The sequence below is a fragment of the Pristiophorus japonicus genome, chromosome 8 (genome assembly GCF_044704955.1).
Source record: "Pristiophorus japonicus isolate sPriJap1 chromosome 8, sPriJap1.hap1, whole genome shotgun sequence".
Classification (NCBI taxonomy): domain Eukaryota; kingdom Metazoa; phylum Chordata; class Chondrichthyes; family Pristiophoridae; genus Pristiophorus; species Pristiophorus japonicus.
In genome coordinates, this window is record NC_091984.1 from 79,654,866 (window position 1) to 79,679,914 (window position 25,049).

The 25,049-nt window shown below is 45.2% G+C and overlaps 1 protein-coding gene across 3 annotated transcripts in view; it reads right to left on the reverse strand.

The window, feature by feature from the left end:
• Window positions 1-24,458, reverse strand: part of cyp4t8 (cytochrome P450, family 4, subfamily T, polypeptide 8) — a 167,450-nt gene extending 142,992 nt beyond the window's left edge. For 2 of the 3 annotated variants that reach the window (XM_070886968.1, XM_070886967.1), the window contains exons 1-3: window positions 24,154-24,458; window positions 21,309-21,453; window positions 1,072-1,116 (exon numbers count right to left, since the gene is read on the reverse strand). In XM_070886968.1, the coding sequence (XP_070743069.1) occupies window positions 1,072-1,116; window positions 21,309-21,453; window positions 24,154-24,351 (388 nt within the window). In that variant the 5' untranslated portion in view covers window positions 24,352-24,458. The remainder of the gene's footprint in view (window positions 1-1,071; window positions 1,117-21,308; window positions 21,454-24,153) is intronic. The other variant, XM_070886964.1, reaches the window with a different exon arrangement.
• Window positions 24,459-25,049: the final 591 nt, after the last annotated feature.

Below are 25,049 nucleotides of genomic sequence, written 5' to 3' on the forward strand. Positions count from 1 at the left end.
TGCCATCAATATATCAGTAGTTCAGTAGTTACATCCCTATTTCATGGAAATAAACAGTAACTGGTGTTGTTAAACAATTAGTATCTGAACTGAGTGAAGGCACAAAGATGGGGAAGGGAAAAATAATGCAGTTTTCAAAATCCACTTTTTGCATGCTTTTCCTGTCAGCATTTTCCATTTTCTATTTCAATGTCCATACTTATAATTGAAAATGCCAATATAAAACTTGTCGAGCTGAACTTCTAACTGCCTTCACTGGCAGGAAGGTCTTGCTAGACAATTTTATATTGGTAGATTTCTTTATAAATGTTGACAGAAATTGATAAAGGAAAAAAAAATAAGGACAGAGGAATGGGGACTGACTTATATCTGCACATCCTGGTCCAATTATCCCCTGCCTTCGAACGCCATCTCGTCTGAAAACTACACTTGGTCACGATTCCCCTGTGCAGCACCATGAAAGTTCTGTATATAGTTGATCTCCTAGCTTTCAAGATCAATTTGAATCTTTTTTTACTTCAAGCAGTGTTAGAATTGAGGGAATATTGGATTTAATGTGAGGAAGCGGTAAATAGAAGGAAGAGGGGAAGTGGAGGCAGGGAAAAGGAGTGGAGGAAAGGCTAAGAGCAAGACATCAGTGAGAGAGTAGGGATCAGGGAGTGCGAGAGGAGGAGAATGGAGAATGCAGATCAGCGGGAGTATGGGAGAATTATTATACGGACTAGGAGAGGTAGGAGAAATCATCCAGTTATTTGTGATGGGTGGGAACTGGTGGGGGGGGGGGGGGGGGGGTGGGTGGCGGTGGTTGCTGTAAAAGAATAGGTGAAGCAGAGTGGAGTAGCTTGTGAGGGACAAGTGCAAAGAAAGGGTTGGAATTTAGGAGAGCAGGAATTGGCAATCAGCGAGGAGGTATTAAAATCATTAATTGGGAGGGGAAGTAGGGCTAATATCTTACTCAGTGCAGGAAGCCTTGATTATTCACAGTGGGGGTTTTGTACCACAAATCTTGCCCAGGGGAGGCCAATGCTCCACATACTGTGATGTTGCTAAAGTAAGAATGACACTACTTACCAATCCAGGGAGTTATAAACTGGTACACCATATCATCTTTCGGCTCTGTAACACATTTAAATACAACAGCATATAAGAACATAAGAATTAGGAACAGGAATTGGCAATTGGGTCCCTCGAGCCTACTCTGCCATTCAATTAGATCATGGCTGATATTCCACCTCAACTCCACTTTCCTGCACTATCCCATATCCCTTGATTCCCGTAATATCCAAAAATCTATCGATCTCTGTCTTGAATATCGTCAAAGACTGAGCCTGCAAAACCCCTCTGCGGTAGAGAATTCCAAAGATTCACCACCTTCTGAGTGAAGAAGTTTCTCCTCATCTCAATTCTAAATAGCTGACCCCTTATTCTGAGACTGTGACCCCTGGTTCTAGGCTCCTCAGCCAGAGGAAACATCCTCCCTGCATCTACCCTGTAAGAATTTTGTATGTGTCAATGAGATCACCGCTCATTCTTCTAAACTCGAGAGAATACAAGCCTAATCTACTCAATCTCTCCTCATAGGACAATCCCCCCATCCCAGGAATCAGTCTGGTGAACATTTGTTGAGCTCCTTCAATGGCAAGTGTATCCTTCCTTAGGTAAGGAGACCAAAACTGTACACAATACTCCAGGTGTGGTCTCACCAGAGCCCTATATAATTGCAGTAAGATGTCTTTACTCTTATACTCAAATCCTCTTGTAATAACAGTTGCTTTCTTAATTGCTTGCTGTACCTGCATGTTAACTTTCAATGATTCGTGTACAAGGACATGCAGGATCCTCTGAACACCAACATTTCTCAATCTCTCACCATTTAAAAAATACTCTGCTTTTCTATTTTTCCAACCAAAGTAGATAACTTCACATTTCTCCACATTATATTCCATTTCCCACTTACTTCACCTGTCTATGTGCCCCTGAAGTCTCTTTGCATTCTCCTCACAACTTACATTCCCACCTAGCTTTGTATCATCAGCAAACTTGGGTATATTACATTTGGTCCCCTCATCCAAATCATTGATATAGATTGTGAATAGCTGAGGCCCAAGCACCGATCCTTGCGGCACCCCACTAGTTACAGCCTGTCAACCCATAAATGACCCGTTTATTCCTACTCTATTTTCTGTCCATTAATTAATTCTCAATCCATGCTAGTATATTATCCCCTATCCCATAAGTCCTAATTTTGTTCAATAACCTCTTGTGTGGCACCTCATCGAATGCCTTCTGAAAATCCAAATACACCACATCCACTGGTCCCCCGCATCCCACCCCCATATCTATTCTGCGAGTTACAACCTCAAAAAACTCTTAACAAATTTGTCAAACATGATTTCCCTTTCAGAAATCCATGCTGACTCTGCCCAATCCTATTATTACTTTCTAAGTGCCCTGTTACCACGTCCTTAATAGATTCTAGCATTTTCCCTACTACTGATGTCACGCTAATAGGTCTGTAGTTCCCCATTTTCTCTCTCCCTCCTTTCTTAAATAGCGGTGTTACATTAGCTGCCTTCCAATCTACAGGAACCATTCTACAATCTATGGAATTTTGGAAGACGACAACCAATGCATCCCTATCTCTAAAGCTACCTTTCAAAGCCCTAGGATGTAGGCCATCAGGTCCAGGGCATTTATCAGCTTTCAATCCCATTATTTTCTCCAGTACTATTTTTTATTATACTAATTTCTTTCAGTTCCTCATTCTCACTAGACCCTTGGTACTCCACTATTTCCACTAACTCAAGGACAAACAAATTAACTTTAGTTTCTCTATTTTTCTATGTAAAACAGTGTGTCAAAAATAAAATTAATCAGAGCATGTTATACCACACTGAGGAATACTTTTACATGAGGGATAGTCAAGCAGAATGGTTAAATTCTTTGGACTCTGTTACTGCAATTAAATCACAAGTTTGGCTTTTTGTATGAAAAATATTGACAAATTAAAATTTGGATTTACAGCAATAACAAAAATGCAATTTGGATTGAATGTTCAAAACCAAGCTTTAGAGGCTCCAGCTGTCTCAGAGCCTCCCTGCCTTTACAAAGAGGAGTCCAAGTTCCAAACTCCATTTTTTTTTTAATGCACATACCACAACGCCAGTGCCGCAGTATGTTTTTCAACTTTCCAACTCCCAGCCTCTTTCAGCTCCCAACCACTCCGGATCCCTTTTCATGCTCACCTGGCTGTGGAAGTCTCCTCCTACTTCAGGTGCTCCCATTCCAGCTACAATTATCTTTAAAGGGGAGATTCTTAAAGGGGCCATACCCTGTATCGGGGATCAGACCCCCCTCATCAGCCTGTAGCTGACATACCGGACCTCAACTATCCTACTTCACAACATTCTGAAAATACTTGGGGAGTTAGAATCAGTGATGCTAATCATAGCACTATTATTTTTTACATGTGTCCAAATGATTCAAGATAGACACAGGGAAGTCTGTTAAACAACCGGAAAAAAAATCTAACAAACTTTTAAACTCATGACAAACAAATCTAGTCATCTGAATGAATGATTTTCGAAGGCAGTGAAGGGTTAAAATTCATGCTTGAACCATGAACAAGGCTATTAAAATGCAGTTTCAATGGAATGGCTGCAACCCACATTTAGAATGTTTTCAGTTTTTTTCTTAATTGTCAACAGAACATTTTGACTGATTTGTTTCAATGCATTTGCCATTTGAGTCAAAAGTACAACATCTTCAATACTGACTCCTTCAATGAACAATTGTAATCTGAAATTTCTAAGTAAAACTCAAAATGGCCTCGTCTTTATGCAGAGATGATGGCATAGAAATTTATCCCTGATGGTAGCGCTAAATGGGCAGAATGGCATCAGACTCCTGTTATACGCCCTGCCCGATACTCCGTTGTATTGAACTCAATGCAATGGAATATCAAGCAGGACGTATAATGGGCAGCCAATGCGATATCACCCGCGTTACACTCCACCAAAACGAATTTCTACCCCGATGACTCGGACACAGCTTTGTACTTGAATGCAAATCCTTTCTGCAGTAATCCTGCTGATTGTGATCTCAATGGGATGCAAAGTAATGTGTGGTAAACATTGTGTATGCATGCCTGTTTACTGTGTGATGACTGTAACACTGTATGCAACATTGAATGTACCCTTGTACTGTACACACCTTATCGGTACACTAGAGGGTGCTGTTGCTGGAGACCCAGGGGTTGCCTGCACACGGCAGGTAACCCAGTATAAAAAGGAACACACAGCTTGTTGTTGGCACTCAGGAGCTGCTAATAAAGGACTGCAAGTCTACAGAGTTTAAGCACCATACCCTGCCTCGTAGAGTCATTACTAAAGGTGCCTGCATACACAATGTAGAAACATAGAAACATAGAAAATAGGTGCAGCAATAGGCCATTCGGTCCTTCGAGCCTGCACCACCATTCAATATGATCATAGCTGATCATGCAATTTCAATATCCCTTTCCTGCTTTCTCTCCATACCCTTGCCCCCTTTGGCCGTAAGGGTCACATCTAACTCCCTTTTGAATATGTCTAACGAACTGGCCTCAACAACTTTCTGTGGTAGAGAATTCCACATGCTCACAGCTCTCTTAGTGAAGAAGTTTCTCCTCATCTCGGTCCTAAATGGCTTACCCCTTATCCTTAGACTGTGACCCCTGGTTCTGGACTTCCCCAACATCAGGAACATTCTTCCTGCATCTAACCTGTCCAATCCCGTCAGAATTTTATATGTTTCTATGAGATCCCCTCTCATTCTTCTAAATTCCATTGAATATAAGCCTAGTTGATCCAGTCTTTCTTCATATGTCAGTCCTGTCATCCCGGGAATCAGCCTGGTGAACCTTTGCTGCACTCCCTGAATATCTACCCAAAGCACTAAAAATGCTCATTGCCTTCCCGCTCCAAATAAATCTGATATGCAAAGCCACCATTCCCCCATCCCTCAAAACACACACACACACACACACACACACACACATCACAATACATGAAGCAAAAGGTCCAAAAATGGAACCATGCAGATCAAAACTGGTCTTGATTCTGTTTAAGATAGGAAAACCAGTCAGATGAGTGGAGCAAGAGGAAACAAATCTTTATTGGTTGGTTTATCTGACTGTTATCAAAATCCTTTTTCATTTACTGTTAAAATACTTGTATTTTCCATCTTTGCTGAACAATTTTTAGGTACAATCAATTCTGCGACCTTGCGGGTGGCTCAATGGTGCCTCATTGGGCCCAAGTTTCGAGCTGCGCCTAGAACGGAGCAGTCCCGACCTGGACGCCCGTTTTTCGCACCACAAAGTGCGCCTAAAAATAACCTCCAGATTCTCCACCTCCCTGCAGGTCCTCTGGCCCTCGGCACGGCGCAGCAGGAGCTGTAGGGGGCGGAGCCAGGTCCCTGCGCCGAAAACAGTGCCGGGACCTCTGCACATGCGCGCTACAGTGGGCGCGCAAGTGCAGTAGCTCCACGCGCCCGAAACTGTGTGGGAGGGGCCCGAAGCACGCAGCCCCTAGCCCTGGCCGAATGGCCTCACTGGGGCTGCGTGAATAAGGCTCCTCCCACGCCCAGCTCCTGCTTCCTCCCGACCTGACCCGACTCCCGCTTCCTGCCCCCGGACCCGACCCGGCCCAACCCCCACTCCCCCGCCTCCGGACCGGACCCGACCCGACTCCCGCTTCCCCCCCCCGCCCCTGGACCGGACCCGACACCGACCCGACTCCCGCTCCCGCCTCCGGACCGGACCCGACACCGACCCGACTCCCGCTTCCCCCCCCCACAGCCCCCGGACCGGACCCGACCCGACTCCCGCTTCCCCCCCCCGCCCCTGGACCGGACCCGACACCGACCCGACTCCCGCTCCCGCCTCCGGACCGGACCCGACACCGACCCGACTCCCGCTTCCCCCCCCACAGCCCCCGGACTGGATCCGACCTGACCTCCCTCCCCCCGACCTGACCTCCCTTTCCCTCCCTCTCCCCGACCCGAACCGAACCGACCTCCCTCCCACCACCCCCCCGACCTGACCCAACGCCACCTACCTGTAAATCTTGTGCTGGGGACGGGCCCTGCCCGAAGTCTTGGGCCCGGCCCGTTCAGCCTCCCTCCCCCTTCTCCTCCCCCCCCCAATCTCCTTCCCCCCCCATCCCCCTTCCCCCCCATCCCCCTTCCCCCCCATCCCCCTTCCCCCCCCATCTCCTTCCCCCCCATCTCCTTTCTCCCCTTTATCCCCTTCTCCCCCCCTCCTCCCCCTCTCCCTTCTCCCCATCCCTCCCCCTTCTCCTCCATCCCTCCCCCTTCTCCCCCATCCCTCCCTCTGCTCCCCCCCCCCTCTCTCCCTCTACCCCCTTCCTCCCCTCCCCTCGCTGTCAGAAACACAGACACTGACAGACAGAGAATGAGAGACACACACAGACAGACAGAGAGATAGAGACACTGACAGAGACACACTGAGGGGAGCATCCCAGCACGCTGTTGGAGGGCTCCCGGTGCTGCAGTCGGTAAGTAGAAAATGTTTTATTTATTGATTTAAAAAAAAATATTTCTTATTCATTTTTTTTGATTGATTTATTGGTTGATTTATTGATGTATTTATCATTTATTATTGATGATGGCTCTTTATTTGTAAAACTGAAGTGTTTAATGTTTGTAAACTTCCCTTTAAACCCCCCCCCCCCCCCACTCCCCATTCCCTACGCCTGATTTGTAACCTACGCCTGATTTTCTAAAGTGTAGACAAGGTTTTTTCGAGCATACAAAAATCTTCACTTACTCCATTCTAAGTTAGTTTGGAGTAAGGTTTCACTGACAAAACTTTGAAAACAGGCGGAAGTGGCCGGACACGTCCCCTTTTGAAAAAAAATTCTGTTCCAAAGTGAAACTGTTCTAACTGACTAGAACTGGAGCAAACTAAATGACGAGAATTCCGATTTCTAAGATACTCCGTTCTACACCAGTTGCTCCTAAAAATCAGGAGCAAATCATGTGGAAACTTGGGGCCATTGTTGCCTCTGTTGCAATATCATAAATACGCTCACAAAGAACGTATTTATAATTTTGCCTGAAATATCACGTAAATAATACATGAAACTTGAATTGAACTTTGTTTAGTAATGTGACAATATTTATGTTGGTATCATGCTAGTTTGAGATGTACTGCTAAAATGACATTCAAAATTTGCTACCAACAGCAGCCCTCAGCAAACTCCAAATATAAATGGAATGCTAGTTTAAAAGAGACAATTCAGACGCAGCCTTGAAAGGAAGGAGAGAGTATCATGAGACAGTTCTATCTTTGTGATTTTAAAACTCTCTGACACTTACAAAGCACAGATTAATGTTAATCAGGAAAGTTTGATGCCTACATCATGAAACATACAAATCTTTGAAATAGTAACAAACAACTAGCTGTCAGCTTAAAAGGACACCCTTATAGAGAAGTTACATTGTAATGGGCCCAGAGGATCTATCCTGTTTCAGAATCTCTATAATATGATTTTGCCACCAATGTCACATTTGTAACCACTTTGGAATGGCTTCTGTTACTAAATTCTGATCTTTGTTTCTCTATATTAGGGGAGGGTTGACTATCCCAGCAGGGAGGCACATGGAGAGACTCGGTATAAAATTGTATCAGGAAGCCCAAGTCGCAAAATGTGACTCTTTGGCAAAACTTGACTGGATCACTGGGTCTATAACCACATTCGTGATTCAAAGTGAACAGTTCTGATTAACTGAGTAGGATATCCTCTTATGCCAACCTATATATCAAAGTGAGGAAAGAACAATAAGCAGGGTAACGATCATTTCACCATGCCATGATATGAATTGAAGGCAAATAAGTGTCTCTATGGGGTTCTGCTCTCACATGGAGTTTTTCATCATGGATACTGTCATGTATGTACATGCTGTTTGTACTGGTATAAAAGGCCAGCCATTTTGTGAGTCAGGCACTTTGGGCCGTAATAAAGCAGAGCCAAGGTTATACCTTGCTTAGTTAACCAGTACTCAGTTTGAACCTTTATTGCATACATAACATTTGGCGACGAGAATACAAGAACCTTTGTTTGCAAAATGAGCATGATTGGATTTTTAGAGCGATTCGTAGAGTGAGAATATTGGGCAGACTTTGTGAGCCGTTTGAACCAGTACTTCGTGGCCAACAAATTGAAGGGGGTCGATGATGCAGATCAGCGCTGGGCCGTGTTCCTCACTGTGCGCGGTTCAAAGAGCTACAGTCTGATAAAGAATCTACTCATGCCCAGTGATCCAACAGAGAAAACGTACGAGGAGTTGTGTACATTGGTACTGGAGCACCTCAAGCCAGACGACGGCATCATCATCTCAAGATACAGGTTTTATACACACGTTCGATCGGACGGCCAGAGCGCGGCAGAATTCGTTGCTGACCTGAGACGTCGAGCAGGACCATGCAAGTTCAGGAAGGTGTTGGCAGACATGTTGTGGGACTTCTTTGTTATCGGTATCAACCACGAGGTGATCCTGCGCAAACTTCTGGCGGTGGAGGAGTTGGATTTAAAAAGGGCCATCCAGATCACTCAATCAAGTATGATGATGAACAGGAGTTTAAAGCAAATATCGTTGAAGAACAGAACCTCAGCAAGTACTGTAAATGCGATTGATTCTGCGTTCGGCAGAGTGGCACATGGTAGGGCCTATCCGGTTGTGTTCGTGAAACCTATGGCGGCCCAAAATCCGCCAGCGGGAATGTATCCGACTTCTCCGTGTTGGCGTTGTGGGGGAAATCATAGGCACCAGCAGTGCCGATTTAAGCAATATAGTTGCAAAGGCTGTCTGAGAGTGGGGCATCTCCAGCGCAAGTATACGCAGAAGAGCAAGCGAGCTGCGACACACCACGTGGAGGATGAGAGTCAGACTAATGCGGATCTGGATACGCAATCCGAGATGCCAGAGGAGGAAATGTATGGACTGTACTCTTTCATAACCAAGAGTAAATCAATTTTGATTAACGTGAAGTTTAACGGGATACTGGTATCGATGGAACTGGACACAGGGGTGAGTCAATCGATCATGAACTAGAGGGCATTTAATAAGCTGTGGGATACTAAGACTGTGAGGCCCAGGCTGAGCCCTGTTAAGCCAAGCTGCCCATGTACACAAATGAACTGAAAAAGATGATTGGCAGTGCACAAATTAAAGTGTTGTATAACAGTGCAGTTCACGAGTTACCGCTGTGGATTGTTCCAGGCAAATGGCCCAATTCTGCTCAGCAGGAGCAGGTTGGAGAAAATCAGATGTGACTGGAACGACATAAAGACGTTGTCGTCAGAGGAAGATACATGTGTCCAAGTATTGAGCAAGTTCCCTTCACTTTTCGAACCGGGTATCAGCAACTTCACGGGAGCCAAAGTGCAGATCCACGTGGACTCAGATGCATGATCCATCCATCATAAAGCTCGGGCAGTGCCGTATATGATGAGGGAGAAGGTTGAAATTGAACTGAACAGACTCCAGCGCAAAGGGATCATATCACCGGTCGAATTTAATGAATGCGCCAGCCCCATTGTTCCTGTGCTGAAAAGTGATGGCAGAGTCAGAATCTGTGGAAACTACAAGGCCACGATCAACAGGGTTTCAAAACAAGATCAGTACCCGTTACCGAAGGCTGATAACTTGTTTGCGACGACAGCCGGAGGGAAGTCATTCACAAAACTGGACTTGATGTCGGCCTATAAGACGCAGGAGTTGGTCGAGATGTCGAAGAGACTTACGTACATTAACATGCACAAAGGACTGTTTATTTACCACAGATGCCCATTTGGAATTCGCTCTGCTGCAGCAATATTCCAGAGGAATATGGAAAGTCTACTGAAGTCCGTTCCCAGAACCGTCGTGTTCCAAGATGACATCCTGATCACCGGTCGTGATTCCAAAGGAACATCTGAACAACCTGGAAGAGGTTCTACTGCATTTGGACAGAGTGGGACTCAGACTTAAACACTCGAAGTGTGTCTTCATGGCACCGGAGGTCGAATTCCTCGGGAGGAAAATCGCCGCTGATGGCATCAGACCTACTGACGTGAAAACCAAGGCCATCAAGAATGCACCCAAGCCGCAGAACGTGACTGAGCTGCGTTCGTTCCTGGGTCTACTCAAATCCTTTGGGAACTTCCTACCTAAATTGAGCACCTTACTTGAACCACTGCACATGCTATTGAGAAAAGGCGACAACTGGGTATGGGGCACATTGCAAGAGAGAGTTTTCGAGAAAGCCACCAATCTGCTTTTCTCAAACAAACTGCTGGTACATTATGACCCATATAAACATTTAGTTTTGGCCTGTGACGCATCGTCATATGGAATTGGTTGCGTACTTCAACAAGCCAATGAGTCGGGGAAACTTCAACTTGTAGCATATACATCTAAAAGTTTGTCTAAAGCAGAAAGAACCTACAGTATGGTAAAAGAAGAAGCTTTAGCGTGTGTGTACGGTGCTAAAAAGATGCATCAATACCTGTTCGGTCTGAGATTCGAATTAGAGACTGATCACAAGCCGCTCATTTCATTGTTTTCTGAGAGCAAAGGTATCAATACCAACGCTTCATCCCGCATCCAAAGGTGGGCGCCAAAATTATCTGCCTATGATTATGTCATCCGCCATAGACCTGGCACAGAGAATTGTGCCAATGCTTTGAGCCGGTTGCCGTTGTCCACACCGGAGGTGGACACGCCACAACCGGCGGATCTAATGTTAATCATGGATGCTTTTGAGAGTGAAGGTACCCCTGTCATGGCTCAACAAGTTAAGTCCTGGACCAGCCAGGACCCAATTTTATCGGTGGTAAAGGGTTGCATCCTCAAAGGAGATTGGTCTGCCATACCTAAGCAAATGAGCGAGGAGGCCAAACTGTACATTCGTCGCAAGGACGAACTGTCTATTCAAGCAGATTGCATATTGTGGGGCAATCGAGTTGTAATACCTAAGAAAGAGTGAGAAAAGTTTGTGCGTGAGTTACACAGCACACATCCTGGTATAGTGATCATGAAGGCCATCGCCATGTCCCAAATATGCTGGCCAGGAATTGATTCTGAGCTGGAAGCATGTGTGCATCAGTGCAACACCTGCATGCAGCTCAGCAAAGCACCAGCGGAATCGCTGTTGAGTCTGTGGTCATGGCCATCCAAACCTTGGTCCAGGATCCATGTAGATTTTGCAGGTCCCTTCCTGGGCAAAATGTTTTTAGTGGTGGTGGATGCTTATTCGAAGTGGATAGAATGCATAATCATGTCATCCAGTACGTTCACGGCAAACATAGAGAATCTCAATGTCATGTTCGCAACACATGGTCTGCCTGACATACTGCCAACTAGGGGGGAGGCCATCTTAGACTGGGTGTTGTGTAATGAGAGAGGATTAATTAGCAATCTCATTGTGTGAGGCCCCTTGGGGAAGAGTGACCATAATATGGTGGAATTCTGCATTAGGATGGAGAATGAAACAGTAAATTCAGAGACCATGGTCCAGAACTTAAAGAAGGGTAACTTTGAAGGTATGAGGCGTGAATTGGCTAGGATAAATTGGCGAATGATACTTAGGGGGTTGACTGTGGATGGGCAATGGCAGACATTTAGAGACCGCATGGATGAATTACAACAATTGTACATTCCTGTCTGGCGTAAAAATAAAAAAGGGAAGGTGGCTCAACCGTGGCTATCTAGGGAAATCAGGGATAGTATTAAAGCCAAGGAAGTGGCATACAAATTGGCCAGAAATAGCAGCGAACCTGGAGACTGGGAGAAATTTAGAACTCAGCAAAGGAGGACAAAGGGTTTGATTAGGGCAGGGAAAATGGAGTACGAGAAGAAGCTTGCAGGGAACATTAAGGTGGATTGCAAAAGTTTCTATAGGTATGTAAAGAGAAAAAGGTTAGTAAAGACAAACGTAGGTCCCCTGCAGTCAGAATCAGGGGAAGTCATAACGGGGAACAAAGAAATGGCAGACCAATTGAACAAGTACTTTGGTTCGGTATTCACTAAGGAGGATACAAACAACCTTCCGGATATAAAAGGGGTCAGAGGGTCTAGTAAGGAGGGGGAACTGAAGGAAATCTTTATTAGTCGGGAAATTGTGTTGGGGAAATTGATGGGATTGAAGGCCGATAAATCCCCAGGGCCTGATGGACTGCATCCCAGAGTACTTAAGGAGGTGGCCTTGGAAATAGCGGATGCATTGACAGTCATTTTCCAACATTCCATTGACTCTGGATCAGTTCCTATGGAGTGGAGGGTAGCCAATGTAACCCCACTTTTTAAAAAAGGAGGGAGAGAGAAAATAGGGAATTATAGACCGGTCAGCCTGACCTCAGTAGTGGGTAAAATGATGGAATCAATTATTAAGGATGTCATAGCAGTGCATCTGGAAAATGGTGACATGATAGGTCCAAGTCAGCATGGATTTGTGAAAGGGAAATCATGCTTGACAAATCTTCTGGAATTTTTTGAGGATGTTTCCAGTAAAGTGGACAAAGGAGAACCAGTTGATGTGGTATATTTGGACTTTCAGAAGGCTTTCGACAAGGTCCCACACAAGAGATTAATGTGCAAAGTTAAAGCACATGGGATTGGGGGTAGTGTGCTGACGTGGATTGAGAACTGGTTGTCAGACAGGAAGCAAAGAGTAGGAGTAAACGGGTACTTTTCAGAATGGCAGGCAGTGACTAGTGGGGTGCCGCAAGGTTCTGTGCTGGGGCCCCAGCTGTTTACATTGTACATTAATGATTTAGACGAGGGGATTAAATGCAGTATCTCCAAATTTGCGGATGACACTAAGTTGGGTGGCAGTGTGAGCTGCGAGGAGGATGCTATTAGGCTGCAGAGTGACTTGGATACGTTAGGTGAGTGGGCAAATGCATGGCAGATGAAGTATAATGTGGATAAATGTGAGGTTATCCACTTTGGTGGTAAAAACAGAGAGACAGACTATTATCTGAATGGTGACAGATTAGGAAAAGGGAAGGTGCAACGAGACCTGGGTGTCATGGTACATCAGTCATTGAAGGTTAGCATGCAGGTACAGCAGGCGGTTAAGAAAGCAAATGGCATGTTGGCCTTCATAGCAAGGGGATTTGAATACAGGGGCAGGGAGGTGTTGCTACAGTTGTACAGGGCCTTGGTGAGGCCACACCTGGAGTATTGTGTACAGTTTTGGTCTACTAACTTGAGGAAGGACATTCTTGCTATTGAGGGAGTGCAGCGAAGATTCACCAGACTGATTCCCGGGATGGCGGGACTGACCTATCAAGAAAGACTGGATCAACTGGGCTTGTATTCACTGGAGTTCAGAAGAATGAGAGGGGACCTCATAGAAACGTTTAAAATTCTGACAGGTTTAGACAGGTTAGATGCAGGAAGAATGTTCCCAATGTTGGGGAAGTCCAGAACCAGGGGTCACAGTCTGAGGATAAGGGGTAAGCCATTTAGGACCGAGATGAGGAGAAACTTCTTCACCCAGAGAGTGGTGAACCTGTGGAATTCTCTACCACAGAAAGTAGTTGAGGCCAATTCACTAAATATATTCAAAAGGGAGTTAGATGAAGTCCTTACTACTCGGGGGATCAAGGGTTATGGCGAGAAAGCAGGAAGGGGGTACTGAAGTTTCATGTTCAGCCATGAACTCATTGAATGGCGGTGCAGGCTAGAAGGGCTGAATGGCCTGCTCCTGCACCTATTTTCTATGTTTCTATGTTTCTATGTGCTTCACCAGTCAGGAGTTTCAGGAGTTTGTAAAACTTAACGGCATAAAACATGTCAGGTCAGCACTGTTCAAGCCTGCATCCAACGGGCAAGCAGAATGTGCAGTACAAATTATCAAGCAAAGCATGAGGAGAGTAACCCAAGGATCACTGCAGACTCGCTTGTCTTGCATACTGCTGAGTTACAGGACAGGACCCCACACACTCACAGGAGTCTCGCTTGCTGAACTCATGATGAAAAGAGATCTTAAGACCAAGTTATCTCTTGTACACCCGGATTTAAGTAATCATGTTGAATACAAAAGACAAAGTCAACAAGGGTACCATGATTGCGCAACTGTGTCACGCGAGATTTCTGTTAATGATCCTGTAGATGTGTTGAATTATGGTCAGGGTCCCAAATGGATCGCTGGTACAGTGATGGCCAAGGAGGGCAACAGAGTATTTGTTATTAAGCTCAAGAATGGGCAAACTTGCAGGAAACATATAGATCAAACCAAGGTGAAGCAGACAAACGAGCTAGAGCAGTCAGACAAAGAAACAGTCGATGACCAACCAACCTACCAGCAGCCTTCAGTGGACTCAAGTGTCATCAGTGAAGCCGGAATTTCCATCACAGACTTGTTCAATAAAAATGGACATGGCCACTGCCAACCTCAACAAGTCAGCCATCCAGCCATAGCCTCAACAGACTCCGCACATTCACCCAAGGCTGGAATCGAACTGAGACGGTCAACCCGGGAGCGTAAAGCACCGGACCATCTCAACCTGTGAAAGACTGTGATAAGATCTCAGAGGAGGGTATTGTCATGTATGTACATGCTGTTTGTAGCCATCAGATGGTGTCATTGTTGGAGGCCACTGAGCAGCACGCACATGGTGCTGCTCTAGTATAACAGGCCAGCCATTTTGTGAGTCAGGCACTTTGGGCCGTAATTAAGCAGAACTAGGTTGCACCTTGTTCAGTTAAACAGTACTCAGTTTGTACCTTTATGTAGCTCCCCGCTGGAGTGGAACTAAACTACAGAACCAGTGGGAAGCTGTTTAACCTATGCCACCTCCAGGCCAGGTCCAAGATCACCCCAACCTCTGTCATTGAGCTGCAGTACGCGGACGATGCCTGCATCTGCGCACATGCTGAGGCTGAACTCCTGGATATAGTCAATGTATTCACTGAGGCAAATGAAAGCATGGGCCTTACGCTTAATATCCGTAAGACAAAGGTCCTCCACTAGCCTGTCCCCGCCGCACAGCACTGCCCTCCAATCGGCAACGTGGACCATTTCCCATATCTGAGGAGCCTCTTATCAACAAAGGCAGACATTGATGCGGAGATTCAACATCGCCTCCAGTGCGCCAGTGCAGCCTTTGGCCGTCTGAGGAAAAGAGTGTTTGAAGATCAGGCCCTCAAATCTAACACCAAACTCATAGTCGAAAGGGCTGTAGTAATACCCGCCCTCCTGTATGGATCTGAGGCATGGACAATGTATAGAAGGCACCCCAAGTCGTTGGAGATATATCACCAACGATGTCTCCGCAAGATCCTGCAAATCCACTGGGAGGACAGGCGCACCAACATCAGTGTCCTCGTCCAGGCTAACATCCCCAGTATTGAAGCACTGACCACACTCGATCAGCTTTGCTGGGCAGACCACATAGTTTTCATGCCAGATACGAGACTCCCTAAGCAAATGCTTTATGCGGAGCTCCTTCATGGTAAACGAGCCAAAGGAGGACAGCGGAAGCGTTACAAAGACACCCTCAAAGCCTCCCTGGTAAAGTGCGACATCACCACTGACACCTGGGAGACCCTGGCCGAAGACCGCCTGAGGTGGAGAACGTGCATCCGGGAGGACGTTGAGCTCTTCGAGTCTTAACGCAAAGAGCGTGAAGAGGTCAAGCGCAAACAGCGGAAGGAGCGCGCGGCAAACCAGCCTGACCCACTCTTTCCCTCGACGAATGTCTGTCCCACCTGTAACAGGATCTGTGGCTCTCATATTGGACTATTCAGCCACCAGAGAACTCACTTTGGGAGTGAAAGCAAGTCTTCCTCGATTCTGAGGGACTGCCTATGATGACTCAGTTTGTACTTTTATTGCATACATAACAGATACATAGTCCAAGATTACTGAAGGGACCTGCCAAGACAGAGTTTTTTGTTGTTTTGGAACAGGAGATGTAAAGTTAAGTGAAGTAATGTTATCTGCTGATTTAGTCTTGCATTGATTTAATCTGATCTCATAATAAACACAAATTAGTAGTTGTTACTCTAATCTAACAGACTGTCAGCTTGTTTTCTGTCACGGGGAGATCAGGAGGGTACAGTGGTATTGCATACTATTTCCACTGCATACCCCTATAGTAAATGCATTCATTGTTTGTGCCAAGGCCCACTATCCTAGATACTTTTCACATAAAGTCATGATTCAAGTCCTGGGAATGCTTGCTCATCTATGAAAGCTGACTTTTGCATTGAGCACAAATAAAAGTATTGTGAGTGGTTCTAAGTTGTAACACTGTATACAAAGAAATTGGAAAACCGCCCTCCCGCCCACCCCGTCCGGAGGTAAATGCATACACATTCTGGGGCCGAAATTACCCCCTTCTTTAAGGCCTGTTACTAGGCGGAGGGTGCGACTCACACGTGATTGACCCCGGGCCGGGCTCGGTGGGAACAGGTTTCCACCACGCCCCGTGTTTCCACCCCGCCCGGTGCTCTGACACCTTGCCATCTGGCGACGATCCTTTTTCAGCCCTCCGGGGGAAATCGCCCCGCAGGGGCGCAGCCGCCGCCAGTCGGTGCCCCCAACAGTTTCGCGAGGCGGGAAGCTGCCAATGGCTGGGCAGTGTGGCCGCCCTTAAAGAGGAAGGCGTACCGCCGCAGCTGCCATTTTGTTTTAATTGTCGACCAACTCCAGAGTTGGCCTGACAACGGCAGACACTGGTTCGGCCGGGCCACCAATAGGCAGCCCAGCACCCCGCTTGGATTGCGGGCCACTGGCCCAGCCAAACCTCTCCCTAGTGGTCCAGTCGACTGCACGGAGGCCTCACTGGGCCTCGCAACATCCCTTCCCTTTAAATGAAGGGGAGGGAGGTTGCGATGTGTCGCGCTGACGTCATCACCGCCGTGCTGATATGGTTAGCGCGGCGGTGATGGACACCACCCCAATAATGCCTCCAACAGCGTCCGATAGTGCTGGGAGGCGGTTTCTTGAACTAACAGCTGAATTTCCCGCCTCTTCCCTCCGACTTCTGCAGGGCACTAAATTCCCAGCTAATTCAAATTGCCCTCCCCAATTTCTCACTGAGGGTAATTTCGGCCCCTCATTCTTTGATGGAATTACAACACTCAAGTGAAACCATTAAAATTCTTTTACCTATTAGGAGGTGGCAGCCTGTGTGATTGTCAAAGTAGGCAAGGTGTAACTAGAACCATTTAAACTGGCATGTACTGTCAAAGAAGGCAATTTTAGTCCACGGCTTGTACTGTGGTATAATCTCTGACAGGAACATAAATATTTGCTTTTGGTGGAGGTAAAGCTTTTGGCCTTACCAGACTGATTGTAAATCTGTTCATGTCCACTCTGTATGAGCCAGAAATTCACCCTCGCTCTCATTGGCCTGTACAGTACCTTCCCCAAGCAAAATGTCACAGAGTTTCCAGTGCTGTAGAAACTGTTATGTTGTGGAGAAATTTCTACAGTGGTGAGAAAGGTAATCATCATTGCAGAACCACTACCTGAAGCATCTGTGCAACATAAATGCAGTGCATTATGTCTCTTTCATGAAAGAATCATTTTAACTTGTCATCTGTCCTAATATCTCATGTGGCTCAGTGTCAAATTTTGTTTGATTCATCATATCATCATAGGCAGTCCCTCGAAATTGATGAAGACTTGCTTCCACTCTAGATATGAGTTCTCAGATGACTGTACAGTCCAATGCGGGAATTACAGTCTCTGTCACAGGTGGGGCAGGCTGGTTGAAGGGAAGGGTGGGTGGGGAGTCTGGTTTGCCGCACGGTCCTTCCGCTGTCTGCGTTTGATTTTTGCATGCTCTTGGCGATGAGACTCGAGGTGCTCAGCGCCTTCCACTTTGGGTGGTCTTAGGCCAGGAGTGCCCAGGTGCCGATGGGGATGTTGCACTTTGTCAAGGAGGCTTTGAGGGTGTCCTTGAAACATTTCCTCTGCCCATCTGGGGCTCGCTTGCCGTGTAGGAGTTCCGAGTAGAGCACTTACTTAGGGAGTCTCGTGTCGGGCATGTGGACAATGTGGTATGCCCAACGGAGCTGGTCAAGTGTGGTCAATGCTTTGATACTGGGGATGTTGGCCTGAGCGAGAACACGGACGTTGGTGCGTCTATCCTCCCAGTGGATTGCAGGATCTTGCAGAGGCAGCGCTGGTGGTACTTCTCCAGTGTTTTGAGGTGTCTACTGTATATAGTCCACGTCTCTGAGACATATAAGAGGGCGGGTATCACTGCAGCTCGGTAGACCATAAGCTTGGTGCCCGATTTGAGGTCCTGGCCTTCAAACACTCTCTTCCTCAGGATTAATTATGCTCCTGTGAAACACCTTGGGACATTTTACTATGTTAAAGGTGCTATGTAAATGCAAGTTATTGTTATATTTCCTTGTGATATAAGCTGAACCATTTGGTTGGAAGCAAATGCAAGAGCTAAAGAATCTGCACAGAAAAGTATCTAAAGTAATACAATTTCAGAATTTCATGGGGAGGGGAATTCTATTAAAATGTCTCTTTCCAAGGAGCCACTAATCAGCAGCTATAATTTCAGAATGATACCTGGCCTTAAAGGGTTAAATTATGAGGACATGTTGCATAATCTTTGCTTGTATTCCCTTGAGTACAGGAAATTGAGGAGTGGTCTGATCAAGGTGTTTAAAATGTTGTATTTTATAGGGTAGATACGGAGAAATTATTTCCTCTGGTGGAGGAAATCAAGACAATGGGACATAATCTTAAAATTAGAGCTAGGCTATTCAGGAGTGAAATCAGGTTGCACTTTTTCATTCTATCCCCAAAAAGGCTGTGGATGCTAGGATTATTGGATATTTCAAGATGGAGATCGATAGATTTTTGTTAGACAGGGGTATGGAGAAATGATGGCAAAATGAAGTTGAGGTGCAGATCAGCCAAGGGACTGAATGGCTTACTGCTGTTCTGTAATGGCCTAGCATTCTTATGTTCAAATGCAGAAAGGAACGTCTCAGAGACACTGGTAGTGTACAAGCAGCTCTCTTTAAAGCATTAAAAATTATGTGACAGTAAATTTCATTTAAATTTACGATAAATACATTTCCCCTTTTAAGTATGCGTGCAGCCAGCCATTAATAAATGAAGGGGCCGGATTTTTGGCTTTCGGGGTTTTTCAGCAAAAACGGTAGCAATAAATGAAACTTACCATTTTTGCGCTATCGTTTTTAGGCATGAACTTTCGGTCTTTACGTCTGCGCCAGGGGCAGTAAGGGAGGGATTGCACAAGCATTCGTGGCGCAAAAGTTTATAAGAATGAGAGGGGATCTCATAGAAACATATAAAATTCTGACGGGATTGGACAGGTTAGAGGCAGGAAGAATGTTCCCGTTGCTGGGGAGTTCCAGAACCAGGGGTCACAGAATAAGGGGTAAGCCATTTAGGACCAAGATGAGGAGAAACTTCTTCACTCAGAGAGTGGTTAACCTGTGGAATTCTCTACCGCAGAAAGTTGTTGAGGCCAGTTCATTAGATATATTCAAAAGGGAGTTAGATATGGCCCTTACGGCCAAAGGGATCAAGAGGTATGGAGAGAAAGCAGGAAAGGGGTACTGAGGTTGAATGATCAGCCATGATCTTACTGAATGGTGGTGCAGGCTCGAGGGGCCGAATGGCCTGCTCCTGCACCTAATTTCTATGTTTCTATGTTTCTAAAACGTGAGTTTCGGTAACTTTAATCTGGCGCCGGGAACGCTGCGAGAGAGGCTTTGGGAGGGGGGAAAAAAAATTCCAACAAACATTCCAAAAACGTTTATAAGACCCTTAACTATCTAATCGCTGCAAAAAAATTAATAACAACTTTAACTTCAATTTTTGCTGGCAGGGCTGCACCGACAGGTTTGACTTGTCGCTATTCTGGGCACGGCAATCCGTGTTGTTGCACGTCGGCACACCTCTCCCCAGAGGTATTTGGAAGCGCCGCTGCAAACAGGTACCCGAGGATCCCACCCGAGCTTTGTGACCGGGTTTTCGTCGAAAACGCGGTCGCAAACCTTTCGAAAATCCCACCCTAACTGTCTAAACTGCTTCTTAGACACAAAAATTGATTAATAACCTGTAGCATTCATGAAATCAAAACAAAATTCATTGACTAACATTTTAAAGAGGTATTGGCCCTGAAATTCCGTTTTGGCCTCCCCGCGGGCATTTTAGAGAAAAAATACGCACCTACCTTGAGCTGCTGCTCACGTTCGACTTTGCGATGCCGAGGCCTCCTTCGAGTGTGATTCACAGTGCGTGCACGTCGACACGTGCGCAGGCCTATAGCTGGAGTCACATGTCTCTGGGCAGCCAATCAGGTAAAGTATCATAGTAATAGGAGTTCCGCAGGGAACCTAAACACCTATTACTATGATTGTGATAGAGCCCAAAACATCCAAAACACAGCCCCAAATACCCAAAACACTAATAAAAAATAGAAAATAATTACACTACATTCATTTAAATTAAAGTTATTAATGTCTTAAAAAAAATAATTTCCCGATTTTTAAAAAAGTTTTAAAAAATAAACTTACTGTTGTGGGGAGGGTTTTGAATGATAAAATATTTTTTAATAACTTTACTTTTATGTTTTTGTGTTTCTTAAAACACTTGCACCTGTAAAATTAGGCTATGCGCCTGCTTTTTCAGGCGCAAGATTTTTGAGGAAATTTGTAAGCGTAAATATCGGAAATTTCCATTTACAAGTGTCCTCGCTCCCAAGATGCGGCCATCTGTCAAGCCAGAAACCTGACAGATTGGAAATGCTGGTTTCCAGCGCATGCGCATAGCGCGCTGGAAATCGGCATTTTCGATGCCTTCCCGGGTCCGTAGGAACTCTGTATGGACCTGGGGAGGCCGGAACTTCAGGGCCATTGTCATAATAATATACTGTTAGGCTAACTTACTTCACCATTGCATAAACACACACCAGAATCTCATGTGTGTTCAAAAATACAATTGTGTCGTTAAAGCATGGGGAGGGGCATTTCAACGTTCAGCGAAGGGGATAAAAGGATATCGGATCTGCCACCCATTGTTAGTAAGGAAATTAGGATGGGATGTATAATGCGCCGTCAATCGATATTGCCCATTTTACACCATTGCCAAAAGTTCAAATTAGTTCCTTGTGTAAAACACAAAATATTTTACTGCTGTTCCCCTCTTTGATATGGTGGTGATAACAAGTAAAATTTGGAAGCTGGTCCTTGCAACAAAAGAAATAATTGTTGGTTGCATTCCAATAAATACTTATAAAAATTCTTACCTGTAGTCACAAGTAAAGTTTTAACATAATCAGGGTGGTTGATATTTAAGAAAACTGTAAATGGACCAAACCAGATTGGGTAGGCATATGGATATTGTTTTGCCCATGTCACGGTCTTGTCTAAGTCTGTCCCATCCTGAGGAAACTGCAATGAAATTTAACAAAATGAAACAAAACATTAACAAATTTGAAAAATTTTACCTCTGGAACCCCTTCTTGATATTCTCAGGATGATTAATCACCAGATAAGAAACAAAAGGCTCAAAGCAGACAAAGTTACCATAAGGATATTTTCTTGACCATTTCAAGAAGTTAATAATAGTTCTTTCATCAGCATGAGTGCTGGAAAATAAGATAAGCTACTGCCTTAAATCATAGTGGCAAAAATGAACCCCTGTAAATCTCAAGTTGTTTTTAATTGCATTCTTATAACTATAACTACAGATTTAATTATAGGAGAATATTGTGGTAAGTGAAGTACTTTATCTGCTAAATCAACTGCCTTCTCTGAGAGTTTATCCAACCTATCCAGTATCCTATGGGAAAACAACATTTTCCAAATCTCTAACCTTGCTTGAGGCTTGTGAATTTTGTACTTGCGCCCTTTAGTGTTGTGTTTATTTTCCAAGTTAAATAACTTGCTTACTTCAATTTCATCCACACCTTTCATTATTTTAAGGCCAGTTTCAGTGTCCACTTTTCTAGTGAAAGTAAGTTTAAAATAATTAGCACTCTGAAAGTTCCTGTTAAGATTAAAGTAAATAGCAGAAAAGAAAAAAAATGAAAAATAAAAGTGCTGACTGTATGCGAACCAATTTATCTTCAAAGAATCAATAACGGTTTGCATCAGCTGGTATTTGTAAACAGAACTGAGGATCTTTTAACACTTCTACTTTGGATTTTGGACTGTCATTTATTTACAGCTAGTGTCCATACAATATGTTCAAAGTATGAAAATATATGAAAGCAGACTCGAAGCTTTATTTCACAGACATATTATCATTGTACTAATGTTGACAATGCAAACCTCAAACAGTAAGAGCAATGCATATTGGCTCACAGTGGACAGTTAAGAGATTGGATGAGAGCTCTCCAAATTTTGGGGAGAAATTCGAGTCATTTGTGCCTCCTGTTAGCACCCTTGGTAGGTGCTACCGAGGCGCAAATGATTTTTCACCCAGGCGCGGTGCCGCTAACGACTCCCGCTAAATTCCGCAGGAGTTTAGCAGCAGTGGTAATAACCAGTAGTGTCCCGTTCTGCTGACAATAACGATAGCATCACCCTGCGCAGCGATTTGTTTTCGCCCCGGAGCGAAAATTTTGGAGAGACCCCTGAAGCTGGGCGATGCTAGGGGGCTGCAGGCCGCTTGCAAGGCGCTACTTAAAGGAAAGGTGGCACTCGGAAGAAAAATAAATCGGCGAACTTACCGGTTGCGGCCCATTGCATGGTGAATCGCGGGTGCTGGACTGATGCCACAGCCCCCTGCTCCCCGGTGATCCAGGTAGGGACCCGCAGAGTCAGCAGTTTGGCCCTCCCCGCATAGCGCTGCGCTCCTCTCGGAATCCTTCCGCCCCACCTGCGCCCCACAGAGCCAGTGATGCACATTATTTTGCGCTCCAATATTGCGAGCGGGATGGGACTTCCGCGCCATCTCGTCTCACAGCTGTTACCGCCCCCAAACAGGCGCTGCACAATTTCCCCCCTGTTTACACAACTTTATGATGCATTGGAGGACGGCTGGAGAACTGTACCCCAGAATCACTGGCCGTCTTCAGGAGTGGCGAGGAGAAAATTGAGGTGAGAAGGAAGTAAAAGACTGCTCCTAGAATGGCATCTCTGACAGATTGAACCATGGGGTGCCAGGAATAAATCGGTTTCAATATATGGACTACACTGAAGAGCGTGACAATTAGCTTCAGGGAAGGGAAAAGAATCAGCCTGGGCCCCGCTCCTGATTCCTATCTAGATACCCCTGCAGAGAGATGCATGCATTTGATGAGGGCAAGAATAGATAAGGCTATAACATCCTACATAGTCAGATTTCCCCACCACCAAAACTCACAAAACAACAGTCACTTTGCTGAGATACCAGAATACTGGTGGAATCCTATTACAGCAAGAGTCAACTCCCAAGGCAAGGGAAGAGAGGATAACATGTTCTTCATGACTTTTGTCAAAGTAAACAATCTAGCAGCCTATGCTCTTAATTAAAAAACGAATTTATCATCACTCCTTGCAGACTGTCCTCCAATACGGATTTGGCTGTGATAGTTATCCAGGAAATCATATTGTATACACTTCTCGCAACAAAGAAAACCACAACCAAGTACACAGGAGCGAATTCAGCTTAAACCGGGCACACCAGTGTTTCATATTTATAAAGCAGGAAAGACATGACATTATTCATACCCCTCAAATTGTTGACCTGTACCCATTATTCTGAGTAATGCCAAAATGCAGTCACCCTGGCGTTTCTGCTATTAAAAAAACACACACCAAGGGTCATCGACCCGAAACTTTAACTCTGCTTTCTCTCCACAGATGCTGCCTGACCTGCTAAGATTTCCAGCATTTTCTGTTTTTGTTCCAGATTCCAGCATCCGCAGTATTTTGCTTTTGTATTAAAAAAACACTATTGCTTACTTCTGCAATTCTTTAGTTTGGGCCAATGATTACTGTTCTAGCCTTTAACCGCATTCGGTACATTACTGACAATTCGAGGAAACGATACAAACACATAATGGGTATACGACCACTTTATGGGGTTTTTCCCCCCGAATATTTGTCCTGTCCTATTCTGCCACAAAAGAGCCTCAAATCTTTTAGGTGGTAATCAATACCGACCCTCAGTACGTGTCCAAATAACCAGTGGGCTGGCGGTCCCGGGAAAAGTTGCATGGCTTTTATCATCTCCCGTCTTCTCCGGACGAGCTTCACCGTTTTGACCAGCAGTGACACTAAACAAAAAACAGCGATCAAGTGAAACAACCGACTGAGTTCGACGGGAAAACATAGCGTCTTCAACGCTTCTGCAAGTGCCATCTGTAGAGGCTGTGGATCGGATAAGGAAAAAAAGATAAGCGTCTAAAAGATCTCTGATGCCCCAACTATCACGATTGACATTGCATTGACGTTGTCTACAGCCGCGCCCCAGCGTAAAACCGATCTGACATCCCCCGCTGTACGTGCTCGGCCTCTTAAAGCTGGATTCCCTCCTCGTGATTTCACTTGCCACCGACTTATTATTTTTGTGAATTTTGTAACATCGGGAGTCAAAACCTAGTGCAGTTTGCAGGTGAAGGAAACGGGGTTAGAGAGTGGATAACTGCACCAGAGCACAGATTACTTTAATCCTCAATTTAAAGTCCTTACTTTTATATATCTTAGAGTAATATTTTATATTACCACCTAGTTAAATAGCAAAAACGAGTGTGAAATATATAGTGTGATAAATTTATCACATTCGTGGTTTGCATTTTTGTCACACTTTTCTATCAAATGTTTCCATTATAACTGTGGATGTATAAATTTATAATGGAAAAAGTTGATACAAAATGTGACAAGCCGCGAAATTCGGCTCAGTAGCACCTGTTGTTTGGGTGTTACGAGTGCCGTTTTGTGCCACAATGGCGTATGTGGCGCAAGCGCACTCTTCTGATTTGGGGCGCACCAGACGCCAGCTTGAGGCGGGCGCTACTGTGCGGGAAGTGTGTCCGCCTCCAGCTCCTGACGGTCCGCGT